At 34.5% G+C, this 18815-nt stretch overlaps 2 protein-coding genes across 3 annotated transcripts in view; both read left to right on the top strand.

Annotated features, from left to right (window-relative positions):
* The window catches only part of LOC127864357 (uncharacterized), a 117820-nt gene extending 103207 nt beyond the window's left edge, over window positions 1-14613 (top strand). Inside the window, exons 1-2 of one of the 2 annotated variants that reach the window (XM_052404011.1) lie at window positions 12259-12512; window positions 14034-14613. In XM_052404011.1, coding sequence (XP_052259971.1) covers window positions 12391-12512; window positions 14034-14385 — 474 coding nt within the window. In that variant the 5' untranslated portion in view covers window positions 12259-12390 and the 3' untranslated portion in view covers window positions 14386-14613. Of the gene's footprint in view, window positions 1-12258; window positions 12513-14033 lie in introns of those variants that run through there. The other variant, XM_052404010.1, reaches the window with a different exon arrangement.
* LOC127865236 (uncharacterized) overlaps window positions 1-17874 on the top strand; it is a 236843-nt gene extending 218969 nt beyond the window's left edge. Inside the window, exon 3 of the mRNA XM_052405270.1 lies at window positions 17676-17874. Coding sequence (XP_052261230.1) covers window positions 17676-17874 — 199 coding nt within the window. The remainder of the gene's footprint in view (window positions 1-17675) is intronic.
* The last annotated feature ends 941 nt before the right edge of the window (window positions 17875-18815 follow it).

The following is an 18815-nucleotide window of genomic DNA, read 5'->3' as shown; positions in this document are numbered from 1 at the left end:
ACATAAATATATTTGCATAAGTACTTTCATAAATAATGTTTTATTAATGTAATGTTTTATATCATAATTATTACTGGATTGTTTATTGTGTAACCATAAAATTTACAAGCATGCTATATGTGTCATATGTTGTAAGGAATCAACTGTATTACTCTGATGATTATTTTTCTTTTGAATTTATATAATCAGTGTAGCGTAATTATTATCTTCTTGGAATGACTAAAATGCACATACATAATTTACCTGCAGTGAGTTGGTATGTTTCTATATTAGTTTAAAATTGTATATAATCAGTGTTTCTTTGTAATCGTGAGCGTTATCTTGAAAATGACAAACATGTACATTCATGATTTACTTACAGTGATTTGTTATGTTCTACATTAGTAAAGTGTATTTGTTATGCAAACTAAAAAGGACTGCAGAGTGCAGTTTGAAGAGGTTATACATTTTCATTTCATTCTTTAACTGTTATCATGTGTTTGATTCTAAAAACTATTTAGTTTTATAGCGTAACAAATATGTATTGTACATATTTCTCACTTCTTGTTAATATATTGTATTGTGTTGATGCACTGTGTGAATGTATTTACTTATGTCATCCATGTTATAAATATTTGCCTTTACCTTTCACTATGTTTGCTGAATAAGTTATCTTCAACCAGTTCAAGTTTACATTCACCTTATTATTTACACCTGGTTCCATCGAATACTATACTCAGTATTTGACACCATCCTAAAAATCTTAATTGTGTGGGATAACGCCACCCTTTACATGGCAGGAAGGGTCCGTAGGTCAGTGTTCTTGTTTTATTTTATGTTTTATACATGTGGATATATTTGTAGACATCATCATGAATCATATTAAATCTTACAGCCTTATACTTTTATAAATTATTCACACAACATATGACAGATGATAACAGTTAAAACGTATGTTCATCTATAAAAACGCGCAAATCTAATACGATGTCTGTACATCATTGCTCCTGATATGCCACTTTCGCATGGTAAATGGGTGCATTCTTGCCCTTTGCTTATCTTACACAATGTGCAAAAGGAAAATCTCACGTAGTGAATTAAATAATAATGCAATTGCAGGAAATTTCAAATATTGCTGCATTAAAGAAATAAAACAAACAACATGTATTGCACCAATGACTGTCCATGAATTGAAATCAACAGAATCTTCGACATTCCTCAATACCAAAACTATAATCGATAATGATGAACCTGACAGAACATACTTAGCAATGAAAACACAAGTCCAACCATCAATTAATTTTTTGGTTCCAGCAGAGAAACCGTATATGAATATTCCTTCAAATTCTGACGATAATCCGCATACAAAATTTCAATATTTGAGTGCAACTAATATAGATAGCAGTCAGGCACGATGGTCAGAGACACTCTCAATAACGCAAAAGTGAAAACAAAATATATTCATTCGGAACCGATTTTGAAGTATATAATAACGCATGTTACGCAAAAGACAATTTTGTTGTTTCAGAAAAAAAATCCAGCGCACGACAACTTAAAATAAACGTCTTAAAAGAAGTATCTACTCACCTTAATACGTATTCAAATCCTTCGCCAAATATTAGTGTGGAACATATGTATAAGTCAGTACAGGACAAACCGGAATGAATATTACAAACCACGACCCGTAGGAGGTCAACTCTAGAGAGAAACATAAGAACGGAAGGAGCATTTTCCAAAAATGTAAAAGTAACTACTTTTGAAGACCTCGGCAGGCAAATCGATGTGACCCCCCCATACTGTTTTGAAAGAGAAGGTTGCAAATATATCGGGGCAAAATGCAAACGTTCCATTATTGACGGTTTCTAAAGATTCGGTGGATATTGGGTTTAAAACAAAATCTGTCTGCAGCTCTAAAGCAGACAAGAAACCTTCTACCGATCAACCAGAATATCCAACTAGACACAATGCAGTCTTTTTACTTCCAACAGAGAAATTTTTAAAGCCGCATTCCTCAGGCAAAAATACAAGAACTGAATCATCAAGTTATCCTGAAATAAGAGGAGATGGACAGGTTGCCATATTGGAATGAAGACACAATATTTCCTCGCAACAGCGAGAGGAAATAAATTCATTAAGTGCACCAAAACATAAAAACAAGGTTTCTGACCCAAACAATAAAAGACATTCAATGCGTGATACCACAAACACTTCTGGCAATTAAGCAAGTGCATTGACAATAAAAATAAATGAAGAAATGGCGTATAAAACAATCACCATAACGAAAAAGCGTGTTCTATCAAATGTCAGTAAAAATGCAGTTAACATACCTCGTAGAGAATGTAAAGAAGGAACGGAAAACCATGAGTTCAGACAATCGACTCACTTTAACGATGTTGATGCTTCTGGAAAAATTAGGCATAGAGCTGTAACTGTGAAATCATGGCTAAGGAATCAACGATTGAACAAATAAAATGCAATCACAGCGAAGAAACGGAACCCAAGTATTACACAGATTAGCTTATGCCATCGGGTGTCATTTTACCTCAATCAAAACCAAAAGCAACGAAATTATCGATTCATGAAACTCATAGCAAAACATGTGAATTGGAACCAATGCCCGCATCATGCTTTACAGACACAGAAAACAAATCGCATAGAATAGACACACAAAGGGGTGTAAAATTAAATAATTGGGGTTTAACCGCAAACTTGACAACAGTTCGAAATTCAGAAAACATATCAACCGAGATACTGTCTCTTCAAACGATATTGTATCATACCGAAATACACCTAATGTAACAGAAGTAAATACACATCAATTAAACAGCCTTTCGAACAGTGGAAGAAGAAATAAAGAACCTGCAACAAAGTCTTTAAATAAAGATACTGATGTGATAATAATGAAACAACAAGATGAAACTTTAAGGAGGGCGAAAAACTGGGATGGAATACCGTCGAACAAACAGTTCCGCACCAAAACAAAACCACTTCTTGTTAAATCAGAGGGGAGACTGCAAATGGGCACAGTTGCAAAGCCACCAGCAAGAATTTATCAAAACGTAAATGAATCAATAACTGGTATGTTTAAAACTGTTAACAACCAAATAGATGACGACTGTGAAAGCAATTCAAATGAAGAGTATGTAACCAAAGCGGGAGCTATAAAAAACACTTCAAGATCGAAGGTCGAAGAACAAATGACATCATCAATAAAACAAGAAGATATCTAAGGTGAATAAAAACATGCGTGTTAGCGGTCCTCAAAACTTTCAATATAACAATACCAGCAAATAAACAGTGCTTAAAAATAATGATAGAAATATGTAGTTATAACACGTGCATTCTAATTATTGAAATGATGGGATTGCAAAAACTTTCTTGTTATATATATATATATATATATATATATATATATATATATATATATATATATATATATATATATATATATATATATATATATATATATATATATATATATAAATGTGCGTGTGTGAGAGTCATTTTATTGGTTTCAAATGAGTAGGTAGTTATATAAATGATATTGTTATTATATTTCCATATATGTTTTTTCAAGATATAAGTGTAACGCACTTAATATTTAAAAAAGTGTTTGTTTAGTGTTCAATGAGTGTGTGAAGTCCATCTGTATATTGTGAAGTTTTTTTCGGATTGTTTATAGTTGTTTTTTAATCAATTAAAGGTGGTTTGATTGAGATGTGGGCATTACAGCGTGTTTACATTTTATTAAGTTGTTAAGGTTAAAACTTAGTATTTCACATTGTATATGGAAAGTAATCCAGGTTTTACTTTGACATGTGTCTTAATTTTTCTATTTGAATCTGTATTGTTGAACACAACCGTTACTCAATTTTCTCCTTAATTGTTAGCCCTTATTATGATTTTACCTCTGATGATTCAACCTCATATGATGATATTTCCCCTGATGATGATTTAACATCGTATGCTGATTTAAACCCTAAAGTTGATTGAACCAATGATGATGTAACCACTGATTATGATATATCCCCTTATGATGATATTACCCCTGATTATCATTTAATTCCTGATGATGATATAACCACTGATGAAAATAATATCATATTAACATCATATGTTGATTTTACCTTTGATGATGAGTTAACCACTGACGATGAGTAAACCCCTGGCTATAATTTACACTTTTTTTACGATTGTATCTCTAATGAACCGTTAACCCCTGATGAGCATTAAGCCCCTGATGATGGTTTAATCAGAGATGATGATTTTATATCTTATTTTAACCCTCACGACGAATTAACCCATGATGAGAATCTACCCTTGTTGGGGATTGTACCCCTTATTATGGTTTTACCCCTGATGGTGATTTAACCCATGATTATTTAACTGTATTGTCCCCTAATGATTCTTTATCACTTTATCACATATAAGGGATAATTATGATTTGGGGTTAAATCATCATTAGTTGTTCAATCATCATCAGGGGATGAATCATCGTTAGGAGTTAAATCATAAAAAGAGGTAAACTAATAATAAGGGGTTAAATCTTCATCAGGGGTTAAATCAGCGTAAAGGTAAAAAAAATTATAAGGGGTTACATGATTTTAGGGGTAAAATCTTATTTAGGGGTCAAATTATCATAAGCAATAAAACATAAGTGGTGAAATTCACCGTAATCAGTGTGTACAGTTTTAAGGGTGTGTCTCGTGGTGCATTGTTGTTTAAATACAACCATTATCTAACAAGAATGTTAACACAGCCGTTTGAAAACATCTTTTGAAGTTGGGGCGCCTTTAAACCTCGCGATTTCTCCAAAGCTGTGCTTTGAATTGACCGTCCCAATGCGGTCATCCCATTTTTGTTCATAGGTGTGTGTGTGCTTGTGTGCGTGCGCGCGTGCGTGTGCGTATGTGTTTGTCATGTGTTCTTTAAATCTAGCTAAATGTATGGCATTTTGTCACCTATCTCAAAAAGGACCTTGATAGGAACTATTTACTTAATATTAGCATATTTCGGGTATACTTAAGAATTAAGAATTCATTTTAAATCAACATCTTGAAAACAAAACGCGACTTTTCGGTGGTTGTGTGCATTCATCGCTATACGCCAGCAGTGAAAGTATACATGCTCTTGAAAAAGTCACTATGACATAAAATAAGTCTCATTATAACGACACTGGCTGTAACTTCCTCATAACTTATAAAAATAGCTTTTTATATCTTAAATAAAATATGACGCTCTTTTTATAATAACACCACGGGATTTCCACAACTTTGGGATTGCAATGTTCATTTTATGAAAAGGTTTGGCAACTATACAAATTCAGAAGTTTTTTCTTATTGTTTTATTCTCTGATCATAAAATAATACACAAAGTTATTGATTTTTATCAAATAAATATCTGACTTGTTTGAATAACGATAACTAACAGTTCGTTTCAACCACTTAATCCTACCGAATAACATTTATCTGCCAATTTGTACCCTTTTTATGTTTGTGATTTGATGATTATTGTTTACAGCATTATAATCATAAATCAAACTAAAAGTGTCTTAAAATGCATAATTTTATCTACATGCCTGTTAGATGTTTATATAACACCCATGTTTTAATAACACACATTGTTTTATATTCTCATTTCCCAAAAACAATAGCTGAATATTACCTACTTAAACGACAAAAAGAATAAATATTCGCGAAATTAAAATTTGTACTCGTAAAATCTAACTGCACGTTCACATATACACATGAGTTGGTCATAGTTGAAAGCAAAACCAAAATATTAAAACAAATCAAAATCGTCATTAAGCGTGAATCGATCAAAGTCCCAGTCATCAAAGAATGCATACCGCGAGGTTCCCGAAACTACCTGGTAATGACTGCTGATCCCGGATCCTGCTTTAGTGTACCATGTTCCGCCAGATGAGCCACGGACTTCAATTTTGACATCACTATTTCTCGCTGTCAGTTTTGCAGATGGGATGCTGTACCCGACGTCAACGTATACACGATCGCATTTTGATTTTTTAGAATAACTATTGTACTTACCTTCCCTCACAAATTCTGTCCAAAGTTTCACCTATTAGTCTTCCACTATGGCTCGATTTAGAATCGAACATATTGCTTATCGAATTTTGCGAATAATGAATTTCCGACGGCCTAATCTGCATTTTAGTTATTTTGAACAGTCTTTGAAGCATGTAAAACAGTATATGTGAACTGTGAATAAATCAATGTTTTATTGTAACTGAAATATTATTTTAACAAGGGACAAAATTGTCACAAAACCAGGTTTTCATTGTGAAAAAAAAATCTGATAAAGGGAGAAAACTCAAACTGAACTTTTGAAATGACCAAAAAAAATTAACGCCCTTTGTAATTTTTTTTTTTTTTTAATCTATTTTTAGTCGTGGCGACCTTGACATTGGAGATATTGACGTGATTCTTTCGTGGGACACACCGTCCCATGATGGTGAACAAATGTGCCAAATGATTTTTAAATCTCACAATGAATGACATAGTTATGGCCAGGACAAGCACATTTATGGCCATTTTTGACCTTTGAACTCAAAGTGTGACCTTGACCTTGGAGATATCGACGTAATTATTTCGCGCGACACACCGTCCAATGATGGTGAACAAATGTGCCAAATGATTTTAAAATCTGACGATGAACGACATAGTTATGGCTAGGACAAGCTCATTTATGGCCATTTTTGACCTTTGAACTCAAAGTGTGACCTTGACCTTGGAGATATCGACGTAATTATTTCGCGCGACACACCGTCCAATGATGGTGAACAAATGTGCCAAATGATTTTAAAATCTGACAATGAACGACATAGTTATGGCCCGGACAAGCTTATTCCGCCAGCCCGCCAGCCCGCCAGCCAGCCAGCCAGCCCGCCAGCCAGCCCGCCCGCATTCGCCAATCTAATAACCAGTTTTTTCCTTCGGAAAACCTGGTTAACAATACCGGACAATTCAGTTTTGTAACCCGATATATTAAACTAGACAATCGAGTAGTTAAAGCTGTATTTCGTATATATTTCGTGGATAAAACGTTTTTCTTATTTGAATAAATGGCGAATACCTGGTGAAGAGCTCTTCATTTTAATGTTAAACCCTATCGAACACATAGTGCACCGGTATGCATTAAGCTACTTGAAAGCACTGCTCAATATGGTGGTGATCACCATTTTCGTATTTGAATACCTGGCGAACACCTGGTGAAGAGCTCTTCATTTTATTTTAAACCCTATCGAACACCCAGTGCACAGCTATGCGTTACGCTACTTGAAAGCACCCCTCAATTACGGCGGTAATCACCATTTTCTTATTTGAATAACTGGCGAACACCTGGTGAACAGCTCTTTATTGTAATTTAAAAACGTATTGAACAACTTGTGCATAGCTATGCATCGTGATGCTTAAAAGTCCGGCTCTATACGGCCGAAAACAACATTTCATTATTCGAATACCTGGCGAAGATCTGTGGAAGAGCTCTTCATTTTAATTTTAAAACCTATTGAACACCCAGTGCACAGTTATGCATTAAGCTACTTGAAAGCACTGCTCAATACGGCAGTAATCACCATTTTCTTATTTGAATACCTGGCGAACACCTGGTGAAGAGCTCTTCATTTTATTTTAAACCCTATCGAACACTATTTTAAACCCTATCGAACGTCCAGTGCACAGCTATGCGTTACGCTACTTGAAAACACTGCTCAAATACGGCGGTAATCACCATTTTGTATTTGAATACCTGGTGAACAACTGGTTAACTGCTCTTCAATGTAATTTCAAAACATATCAAACGCCTAGTGCATAGCTATGCATTATGATTTTTGAAAGCCCGACTCAAGTTGGTGGCATACACTAATTTTCATTTGAATACCTGACGAAGACCTGGTGAACAGCTGTTCATTTTTAGTTGAAAACCTGTCGAATACCCAATGCATCGCTATTCGTTATGTCGTGAAAAGCTGGTGAAGATCTGGAGCATAGCTGTGTTTTGCTTTTTAACATCTGACGAAAACCCAATGCAAAGCTATGCATTTCTATTTTAAACAGCTGATGAAGAGCTAAAATCTAACAGCCAACTTCACATACCTACTATATGGGTTTATTGAAAAAATGGCTGGTTTCGTGAAAATTATGGTCAGATTTTTTGAGAAAAAACCTTGATTTTCTTTGCACTTGGAAAGCAGCCGAATATCGGCGGTAATTTTGGGCAAAAAATCATTGAATGCAAATAATATGTTGTTAATGATTAAAATCGTATTTTCAGGTTATGCTGATGTTGTTTTGTAACTTATGTTCATTACTGTCGTCATACTGTTCCTAAGATGGTAAGCATATCGGTATTTTCACAAGTGAAAAACAACGCAGGCATTCGTGCGTTTATCTATTTCGTTTGAAAAAATGAGCGTTTCGTTCAGAACTCCAGAGAGCTTTATGAGGAAATTTTATCGGCGTTATAAGAAGTATAATTCTGCAAAGAATGTTTAATTTGTTTATACGAGAACTGTTCCATATTTAATTATCATAATGTTAATCCAATTTCCATTTTAAAACCTCTCAACAGTGTTATTTATATTAATGGAAGGGCCATCCTGACACAGGCACATACGACGATGAATGCCTATACGTTTTACCGTACCTAAGGGAGAGGTTCAATATAATACTGAATATTTCCTCATGGTACTGGCTGTTTTTAAACACAGAAACTAATATAACAAGCAAATTCGTTGAATTGATATCCCCCGCCAAACTAGAGCTTTGTCACAGATATAAGCATTTTTTCAATATACAAAGGGCCATAACTCCGTTATTAACGGATGGTGTACAATGCCATTTGGCGTGCATCATCGTCTTATCCATATATATACTCATACCAAGTTTCAATGATATCGGACATAGCCCTTCCAAGATATGGCTCCGGACACAAAAGTGCCGGACGGACGGACGGATGGAAGGACGGACCGACGGAAAGACGGAGGGACGGACGGACAACGCCAAAACTATAGCCCTCCGCCTTTGGCGGAGGATAATAATAAAAGCGCATAGTATTATTGACGGGAGACAACTCTAACAGAGGTTCGATAGTTTCTTTTATAGTAATTAAACCATGAAGTCAATGAAACAACTTGTATATTAATGGACAGACGGGGGAATGGACATATGGACAGTCATTTGGGTTTTGCATGATACTCTTGTGCATGTGTACACAAGTATGATGAGTTTGAATACGTGTATTTTGAAACCAGACTAAATCGTGTCCGACCACCTTAAACTAATTTGTTTTCGTTTGGAGACGCATAAGGACACATTGTAGTGCGATGGATGATCATCTATTTTCACAAAATATCATCGTATCTTTACTATGCATCTAGGGTTGAGTTGGAACTTCCTCCATTACTTTTTTAGATGCGAATAGTTTTCAAAACAGATAAAACGATGTTGAATACAAACTCGAGGATATAATTTAATAAGTATTACCAGAAATAACCGAAAGAAAAGATTTATTCAAATGCACTTTTTCGGATGTACAATAGAAAACTCCGTCATGTACACCATACTTGTACAGTGGTGTGAAATCCCCGTTAGTTTGTGCTTATCTTTGCAGATTCGTTCATGAATTTAAGCAGCGTTTTGACTTTTGAAACGAATTTTAGAACTAGAAAACACGTCGCGCAAATGATCCCTATTAAATTCTTAGAACTCAATAAAAAAAATATAACAAACAGCAAGGTCGTTAAGAGCAGCCTTACACGAGACCACAAGGTTTAAGTGTAATGGATATGGTGTCCGCCTAGCGACCGGGAGGTCACGGGTTCGATCCCCACCGTGTGAGCGTTCTTTAGATCTCCCACAAAGACACCAAGTACTGGTTCTAGGCCCAGGAAACGGCCTCGAGAGCGTTTATATAAGCCTTAGGCTTTCGATGCAATCGAGCTAAAATAAATAGGTTTAAACTAAACTAAGGTTTAAGTTATTCGCGCGAATAGATTAACCCACGGTGGTAGGGCGATTACCACAACTATTCCGCTCACCGTCGAAATTTTATACTTTTGACAAAGAGCTCCGTATCCTTCTGTCAAAAACATGGCCGCAAACTTTTTGGCAAGTCCAGAAATCAATGAAAAAACCGAGAAAAGAAGGTAAGTTGGTAATAAAATGATATTCCATCGAACGAAGTATATATTTTACATCTAATTGCGTTTACCCGCATCAAAATTTAGTCGCTATTAACTTCAAAATAGTGAAAACAGTTTGAGCATGTCGTGAAAGAAGTGACTTTCATGACGCGATACATCATATTTTTGCAGATTTTAAACCCTTTAAATGAAATATTTTTTTGTTAAACGGTATTTTATGGAAGAAGAATCAATTTACAACACATTGCGGCATGCTTTTTTGATATAACTGTGATTTTTACATGTACACGTGTTAGCAAGTATGCACCGCTCAACACTTACATTATAGAAATATGAACACCGCTGAACAATGTCCGTAAAAGCACCGCATCTTTATGATTTTTTGGCACTGCTTTATTCTGATCTTAGTTTCTTTACGAAGGAAGAGACGTTCAAATTTATCTTTGAACAAGCCTAAGAACAAGAAAAGGAGACTTTTTCCTCCCGGTGCTGAAGATGATACCAGCAAATCTCCAGGCGACCGTCAACCGGCATGTACCAGTTCGATGTCTGTCATAGAGACACCAAATGATCAGTGCCGCCAAGCCTTTCATGACAATCTTGTAAATGCTCCACAGAAACGAAAAACCAAAAACGCAAGGTCATCAAGAAAGAAATTATTTTAAAATAGCAGTTTTCTTCTAATATTGATACGGATTATGAATCTGAAATCAATAAATAATAATTATCAATAATGATTGTATTTTACCACAACAATAGAAAAATTGAAACATGAGACTTAAACATGCGCCCTCCACGTACTGGAAAGCAAGACAATCAATCCCGGTTCCTTTTTGGTGCAAGCATGCCATCATTTTCAATATAAATTTTGGGGCGTGTAACTTTGATAAATGGAAGATTATCGTAAATAAATTCTGCGATGGCTTGTTCTAGCACATCATTTAAAACCATGTGCAGAAGTTGGCGGTGCCACGAATTTCAGTGACACGGAATATAAATACGGTGTTTATAATCAGTGTTGCGCGGTGCATCGATATTTATGTAAGTGATGTATGTTTTCACCAAAAAATTAGGCCTTTAACAGATATTGAAACAAACATTTTCGTATGGCATGTTCTTTATATATATATATACAATGATTTAAGTCTGTCACATCAGGTCTGACACATCGACAATTATCTGATTATTACATTTTTCTCACAAGTACGAATGGTGTCGAGCGTGACACGACATTTTGTAAACACTATTTCAAAGTCATGCTAAATATTTCACGACTGGTAAACTTCGCAAGTGGCAATCATTTTGCAGTGTCTTATAATAAAATATTGTGTCACCCGCTTACCTGATTGTGCTTTGTCCGCCATGTTTCTTTTCGTCAGAAGGATACGGAGCTTTTGTCAAAAGTATAAAATTTCGACGGCGAGCGGAATAGTTGTGGTAATCGCCCTATCATCTTGTAATCGCAATCTAATCGATTGAATAATTAAAGCCATGTTGTTGGTGATCAGTCTCAATTAAGAACAATAATTTATCAATTCTATCAATTTTAATAAAAAATATCATAAGAGTTGATAGAGTTAATGTGTCTAAACAAACAATTATTCACTTTCAGTTAATGAGTACTCAAAGATACCCACAGTGAAACACAAAATCAATTCAATCCGCAAATTAGTACCAATAAAATTTGAAAAAGTTATGTATAAAATAAACATCTATTTAATACCAGAATATGGCAATCGTATTTAAATGAAATGTTCCTTAACTCGACGCAATAATTTCTGTTAAACATTAACGAAATTTAGCACGTTTCATATTTCACCAATGCAGACTGCTTTTAATTGGAGACTTTTTAGAGCACACACTACATAATACTTAAATGATTGACTGAAGAGCGATGTCACATTAACATATGTTCTAACTAAGAACACGTAACGAGAGACACTGTATTTACCAAACGCTCATGTAGAAAAATAGATCCAACTTACATTCGAAGCTACTAGAGCATAACAGGTCGAACCTGGTAAGTACATGCATCGTTTTAAATTAAAACTTCGGGTTAAACCTGCACTATTTATACGTTATCGGAGCATTCGTTTTCTGAAAACAAAAATTATACTTGCACTACACATGCATGCATTATTTTTTGAAAATGAATTCACCAACAACGGCTAACTAACCAGTGTAAGATACGATTTAAATCACTGCTAAGGTTAATAGTGTTATTTGCTGTCTCTATTTTGTTGTTTAAAATGCAACTCAAACCGTCGGAAATATTGTATTCACAGGATTCGATCAATATTTACTTCGATTCGAGATCTAGCAATGCTAATCACAAACTTGGAGAAACCCTGGACGATATATGCGAGGGAAAGTATGCTTTATAACTTATTTTACATACATGCCAATTCGGCATCTTACTAATATGTATTCGTTCAAAGCTTTGAAGTATTTCAAATTACCTTATAATTATCGTTTCATTCACTTCATTATCAGATTAAACTTGCGTATCATCGCATGCATATTAATTTAAAATAGGCTTATATTATTTCAAGCTAATATGTGAATATAATGTGGTTTTAAAAATGTTTAGCGCAAGTTGTGGGATGGAAATTGCTTTTCTAAAATGCACTGATAAAATAAGAACATTTAAACTTCCATTTCAAAAATTCCCACTTGGTGTTTCTTTTGCAAACACAAATTAAGTATGCTTCAAGGCGAGAATATACGATTTCAATGTCAACATTTTAAGCTCGCAAACCAACATACGAATATGAACGGGGGATGTTATATATGGTTTTCAAAATTACTCAACCATCGTAATATGACAACAACTACAAAATTTCTTCAATGAAACTTATAACTAACACGTTTACGCCAATATCAACAAGGTAACTGGTAGTTTTGTAGGACAAAAATGTGTCGAAGTGTCGAAATAACGAATCTGCATAGTTAAATAGGTATTGTGTACATTTGGTACTTTTCTGTTGAACACCAGTAAAGTATTTTCAATTTAATAAATAAAATTCTGCTTTCGTTTATTTTCTGGTACTACCACTTAATTACTGGTGTTCTATAAAAAAAATCTCATTTATTTCTCACATTTCTTTACAATGTAGTATACATCGATAATAACCAGAAAACGGAATACATAAGAAAGTATTTGAAAAATGTACCTTTTTGTACTTTAACATGTCAAATATTTAGCGTGAATACATCGTAAACAATGTTAACAGTGTCAATGTCATAATAAAGAACTTTGTGATGTATCGCAAAACAAAAAATTTATAATTTATTTTTACGAAACATAGGAGGTTTTTTATCTAGAAAAATAAAAGTGTTCTATATTTTTTATTTATCACATGCAATACCCTGTTTCCCATGTAATATAACCATTACGTATTTTTTATATTACACATGTGTAATACACCATCTTTAAGCGTTTTCATTGGCTTAGTTTTCGTTTATTGACCAATCGCATTTTGTTATTTTGTTGAAATGACGTTGCAACGTCAAATGACGTCACGAAATGTAAACAACATTCGGGATTTATCATCATGTTTGCGTAAATATTTATTTAATTTGCTCATTTAAAAGCATGTGATAAAAAAGATCTGACTCTCGTTGTCATATCATACTATATTTTATTAAACTCGTCCAGGAAATTCGTTAGTAACCTCGCCCTTTACAACTCGTGCCAGATCCTATATTTATCAGCGTTATACATGTTTTTAAAGACATGAAGTTAGAGACTGTGTAAAGACAATTTCAGGTATTCGTAAACCATTATAATGATATATTATATGACTGCGATTCAAAATCATGTTTTTTTCTAATGATTGTTATTTACATTCTTCTTGTACGAGAACACATTAAATATGAAATATATTTGCAGGTGCAGCATCGAATCAATACCTGCAATTACCGTAGTAAGCCAAGATGGGAAGTGGATGACAACGGACAACCGACGTCTCTGGGTCTTTAAGGAGCTCGAATTGCTCGGGAAGTGTGTCAATATACAGGTCAATGTCGGGCAAAGTATTCCGGAAGCGAAGCGTACTACGAAAAACGGGGTGTCGATCATTATCCGTGGATACCCAGGGGGCGATTGGTACCAGAAACATGAAAACAGGGACCATTTCCAGATTGTTCCGAATTCAACAAGGTATGATGACAACGATTCGGATGACAACTTCACACATAGTGATAACTCCGACAACTATGACAGCGACAGTGATGGATGGTGATTTGAACTGTCTAACAATTGAATAAAACGTGCCATATCAAGTGAAATTGCACTGTTTTCATCAAATTAATTTCCGAAAAAACAACAAATTTCAGACTTAAAGATTCTTGTCGATCGTCTGTGATTCATCGTCATCTGTGATATTGTTATTTATAGTTACAGGGGATTGATTGTACTGTTTTCATGTCACTTTAATACACATATTTATTGAATACAAATTCCAAAAGCGTTTTCTTTAGTTTTATATTTGTTTTATCATACATATGGAGTAAGACCAGACTTCTTCCTTCTTATGAAAAAAGTAGCGGTTCAAATACAAATTGAGTTACTCATAGACAACCGAACATAGTTGAGCAAAACAATCGCTAATGAATAAAAAAAGATGACAGAAGAAGATTACACTCCACAAAATTGTGTTTTTCATTTAATGTTTTTTTTCTTATACCACAAACATACATGGTGCTTTAAAAAAACGCAAGGTAGACAACTGAGTTATTTTAAAGACTTTAAGTTTGACAATCCTTGAGGCGCAGGAAGGCGGGAACCAACACGGGTTGGTTGTTTTTTTAAAGATCTTTCGCTAATTCCACACAATGTCATATTCTTATGTAGATCATGTTGATTGATCGTCGCATATCGAATTGCTGCTGTTGTCTGATTCACTGTGACCCCACCCCTATTATATAAAATAGGTTTATCTTAAATTATGTTCGCAATCGAGTTACTTAAACAGAGCTTCTGCTTAATTGGCACTGTCGCTCTTACACATTCATATCATATCTATATAATGACAAGAAACTTATTTTAAAAAAATGTTAAATACAACTGTTTCAACTGGAATGTTTAAATAATGCAAGGTTAATACCTAGAAGACGAGTTTGCTGCAAATGTAATAATCGGTTATGTTAAAATACATTATCATTTATTGGTTTGGTAAACTTTACCTAATACTAAGACTTTGTTATAATGTAAAAAGTATCTATATAGAACGTGTTTTCTGAAAATTAAACCCAACGAATACATATACGAATCGGGTGCGTGTATTATTGATTACATGTAAACAGTCGTGCTGCGAAAATTATGAATAGATCCGGTCAGTGATATTTAATGTGAAAGCAAAGCTGTCGTAATTTTAAAAAAAATCCATAGTGAAGATTAACAATTGGATTGAAGGGTTAAATTTATATTTAGTCGACACTATTAAGTTCCATTCCTCACTTCTTCCTTGCTTTATATGATACCTGGCTCGTGGCAATTTCGCCCGCTACCGTAATGTAATCCGCTATGACGTAAAAATACGGCTACGAAACTTTGAGAAAATGAATTATGTGACAAATTTCTTCCATTCTGCTAAATAAAATACTGTACATCATTAGCTCGAATTATATTATTTATCGGGGATCCTTTAGACTTTAAATATAATATTTCTTCATATAGAAATGTGTCATTCAAAATTATAATATATACGCGTGTACTTATTTTTGCTTTAATAGTTTATATATTGCCGAATTTTCTAATAGTTTTACACTTGGCCAAATTGTAAACAGTACCTAAACTTTAGCAATCGACTACACGTTTATGTCAATTTGAGTTTTCAGAAAATCTATTTTTACTACGAATGTTACACAATAGATAATATTGTATAGATTGTGATTCAAGTTTGGTGACTATTAGGACGAGTTAACTTGTAGTGGGAGGTTGTTATTTCATTAAATAATGGATCTTAAACCATCATACATATTTTATTCGCAAGATTCTATCAATAATGTCTTTGATAAGCGGACATCACACAATAGAACTAGAATTGGAGAAACCTTGGATGATGTCTGTGAAGGAAGGTATGATATTTCATAAATCACAAGTGTTTATTACTACAATCGTTTATTTTTATATGAGTGAAATTTGAAAGAAAGTAATGTTCGTTGTACTGCTATAGTTAATGTATTTGTTTCGATAATATATGCATTTATAGCACTTATTCAAATTTATCGTTGTTGGAAATGCGGTCCAAAAAATTGACATAACGAGAATGAGCTTCGATATTATTCATTTGCTCAAAGATTTTGTTTTACATAGATAAGTTAGCGCAAAAGAAAAACAAACAGGTCAAAGGCGCTCAAAAATGCAGGTATTACGTTCATATTTCACGACCAGTTTCACTCGATATGTTATAAAAAATGAACGAGAGTTTACCAATATGGCACGGTGCGATTTACACTGCTTATAGAACATGAAATTAACTGTATCCACAGCCGTGTTGACGTCTGAGGACCTAAGACTAAGAAATACAGATGTCCTATTTTATATCCTTTAGGTTTTACTGTTTTAGTTAACATTTTTAATTACTTTTATTTTAATAATTTTATAGATAGCTAATTTAAAATCTGTTCAATAATCATATAAAATTTGTAGATGTCAATTATCTTCAATTCCAACAATAACGGTGGTAAAACGCGATGGAAAATGGGTTACCGCAGACAATCGACGCTTATGGGTTTTTCGTGAGCTGGAACGGCTCGGAAAATGCGACACAATACCGGTACGTATATCTGCATATATACCCGAGGCAAAGCTGACAACATATAACGGTGGGACGTCCGTTCGCGTTCGTGGACCTGCAGGAGGGTATTGGCATAACAAACCAACACCATATAAGCCAACGGTTCAATCGACATTGCAAATATCCAACAAAGCATCTGCGTATCAATCGGGATACAAAGTGAAAGATTTAAGTGAACGTCCAGCTCTTTTCTCCTACCAAGCCCCATCAGTATATAAAGCACCAACGATGAAACCACAATCGTCTATACCAACACACATGACAAATGCAACAAAAACCAACGTTGCGATGACTGCTAAAACCAGCCCTGAAAATTCACCTACACTTACGATACGTTCGACTTCAGACAGTTTTCGAACCAACCCTTTAAGTAGTGATTTGCAAGCGACCTACAAAGCCCCGGTCAAAATAACTCCGATAAGCTATTCGTCATCCAAATATCCGAGCTTTTCTGACATCGGTAAGGCAAATGATGATTATAGTCAGCGACACACCCACTCTTCACTATCCCCAAACCGTGATCACAGCAGCTGTTCAAAGCAAGTCGGTAGTTCAGGGTCGCATTACCGGGATAAGAACAGTTATTCGAAGGAAAGTGGTCTTTCCGTATTGCAAGACCGTGTTCCGCATAGCAATTATTCAACAGAAGGCGCTAGTTCAGGATCGCAATACCGTAATCAGTTGAGCAATTATGCAAAGCAAGGAAGTCCATCAAGACCCACGGTCTCCAGGTCAGACACTTCAGTTGACCACAACTCCGTTCGTGCTACAGAACATGCAACGAATGCATCAGAACCACGCTGTGTCATGCCATCATACCGAGAAGGCAGCACATCAGAACCACGCTATGTCATGCCATCATACCGAGAAGGCAGCAGGCCTAACAATGGCGATTCGAACAAATCTTGCTGTGGATGTACAATTCTATAAATGGTAGATCTTTGAACATGTTTTGCCATTTGCAAAATGTTTTGGGTTGTGTTGGCAAGATGTCTTAAAGATTTTCACTAACACAAATTATACCATGGTACAGTCAACTAAAAACAATGAATATTATTAAGTACAGAAGAGTGTTTTATGTTTATGTACGTGCTGGTTTTCCCAATCTGACCAACTTTTGTCGAATATCGAGATTGTTGAATGCATTAACTGTAAATACTGCTTTTGCGTTTCGCACGAAATATGCTTAGGCGTTTTGGCAATCACATAGATTTAAATGGACCACTGACCAACGCTTAACAACAATCATCACAAAGTAAAACTTTAACTATGTACGCAGCAATGTTTGAAAGTTTTCTATTATTCTATTATTAAAATTATTCGAAATACACATGGTTACACAGCCATGGTATGAGTAAGCATGCATACAATTGTTTTCGTTCAATGCGAGGTTTAACCATATAAAATATAATTTAAATATAATCAATATATAATAATATTACCTTCACAACTTAAAAATCATTTCAAATGCATCCTTTTCAGATGCGTTCAGAAAGGAAGTTAGGCAAGCGACGTTAAAGATATGAATCTCCTTTATATTTACAAACTTGCTTTTTTCATCGTGTTGTTGATAGTATACATCGGTTATGCAAACGTAACATCTTTTTAAATATGAAATACTAAATGGTTTATAAGAATATATTGAAATTCAAATAATATCCACAATTCATAATCAACCGGCTGGTATACATTATTTTGACGATGTCTGATTCATTGGTCCTCCGTTAGATTAAATAGATAACGTTTAAATTGTGTTCGCAGTCGAATTACATAAATATAGCCTTTACTTAATTTGCCCTTTAACATGCATATCTTATCTATATAATCACACGCTATTTATCAAAACGTTTAATACAGTAAAAACAGTTTCA

The sequence above is a fragment of the Dreissena polymorpha genome, chromosome 1 (genome assembly GCF_020536995.1).
Source record: "Dreissena polymorpha isolate Duluth1 chromosome 1, UMN_Dpol_1.0, whole genome shotgun sequence".
Lineage (NCBI taxonomy): Eukaryota > Metazoa > Mollusca > Bivalvia > Myida > Dreissenidae > Dreissena > Dreissena polymorpha.
The sequence above is the reverse complement of the archived record's forward strand: the minus strand, read 5'-3'. Positions and strand labels throughout refer to the sequence as shown.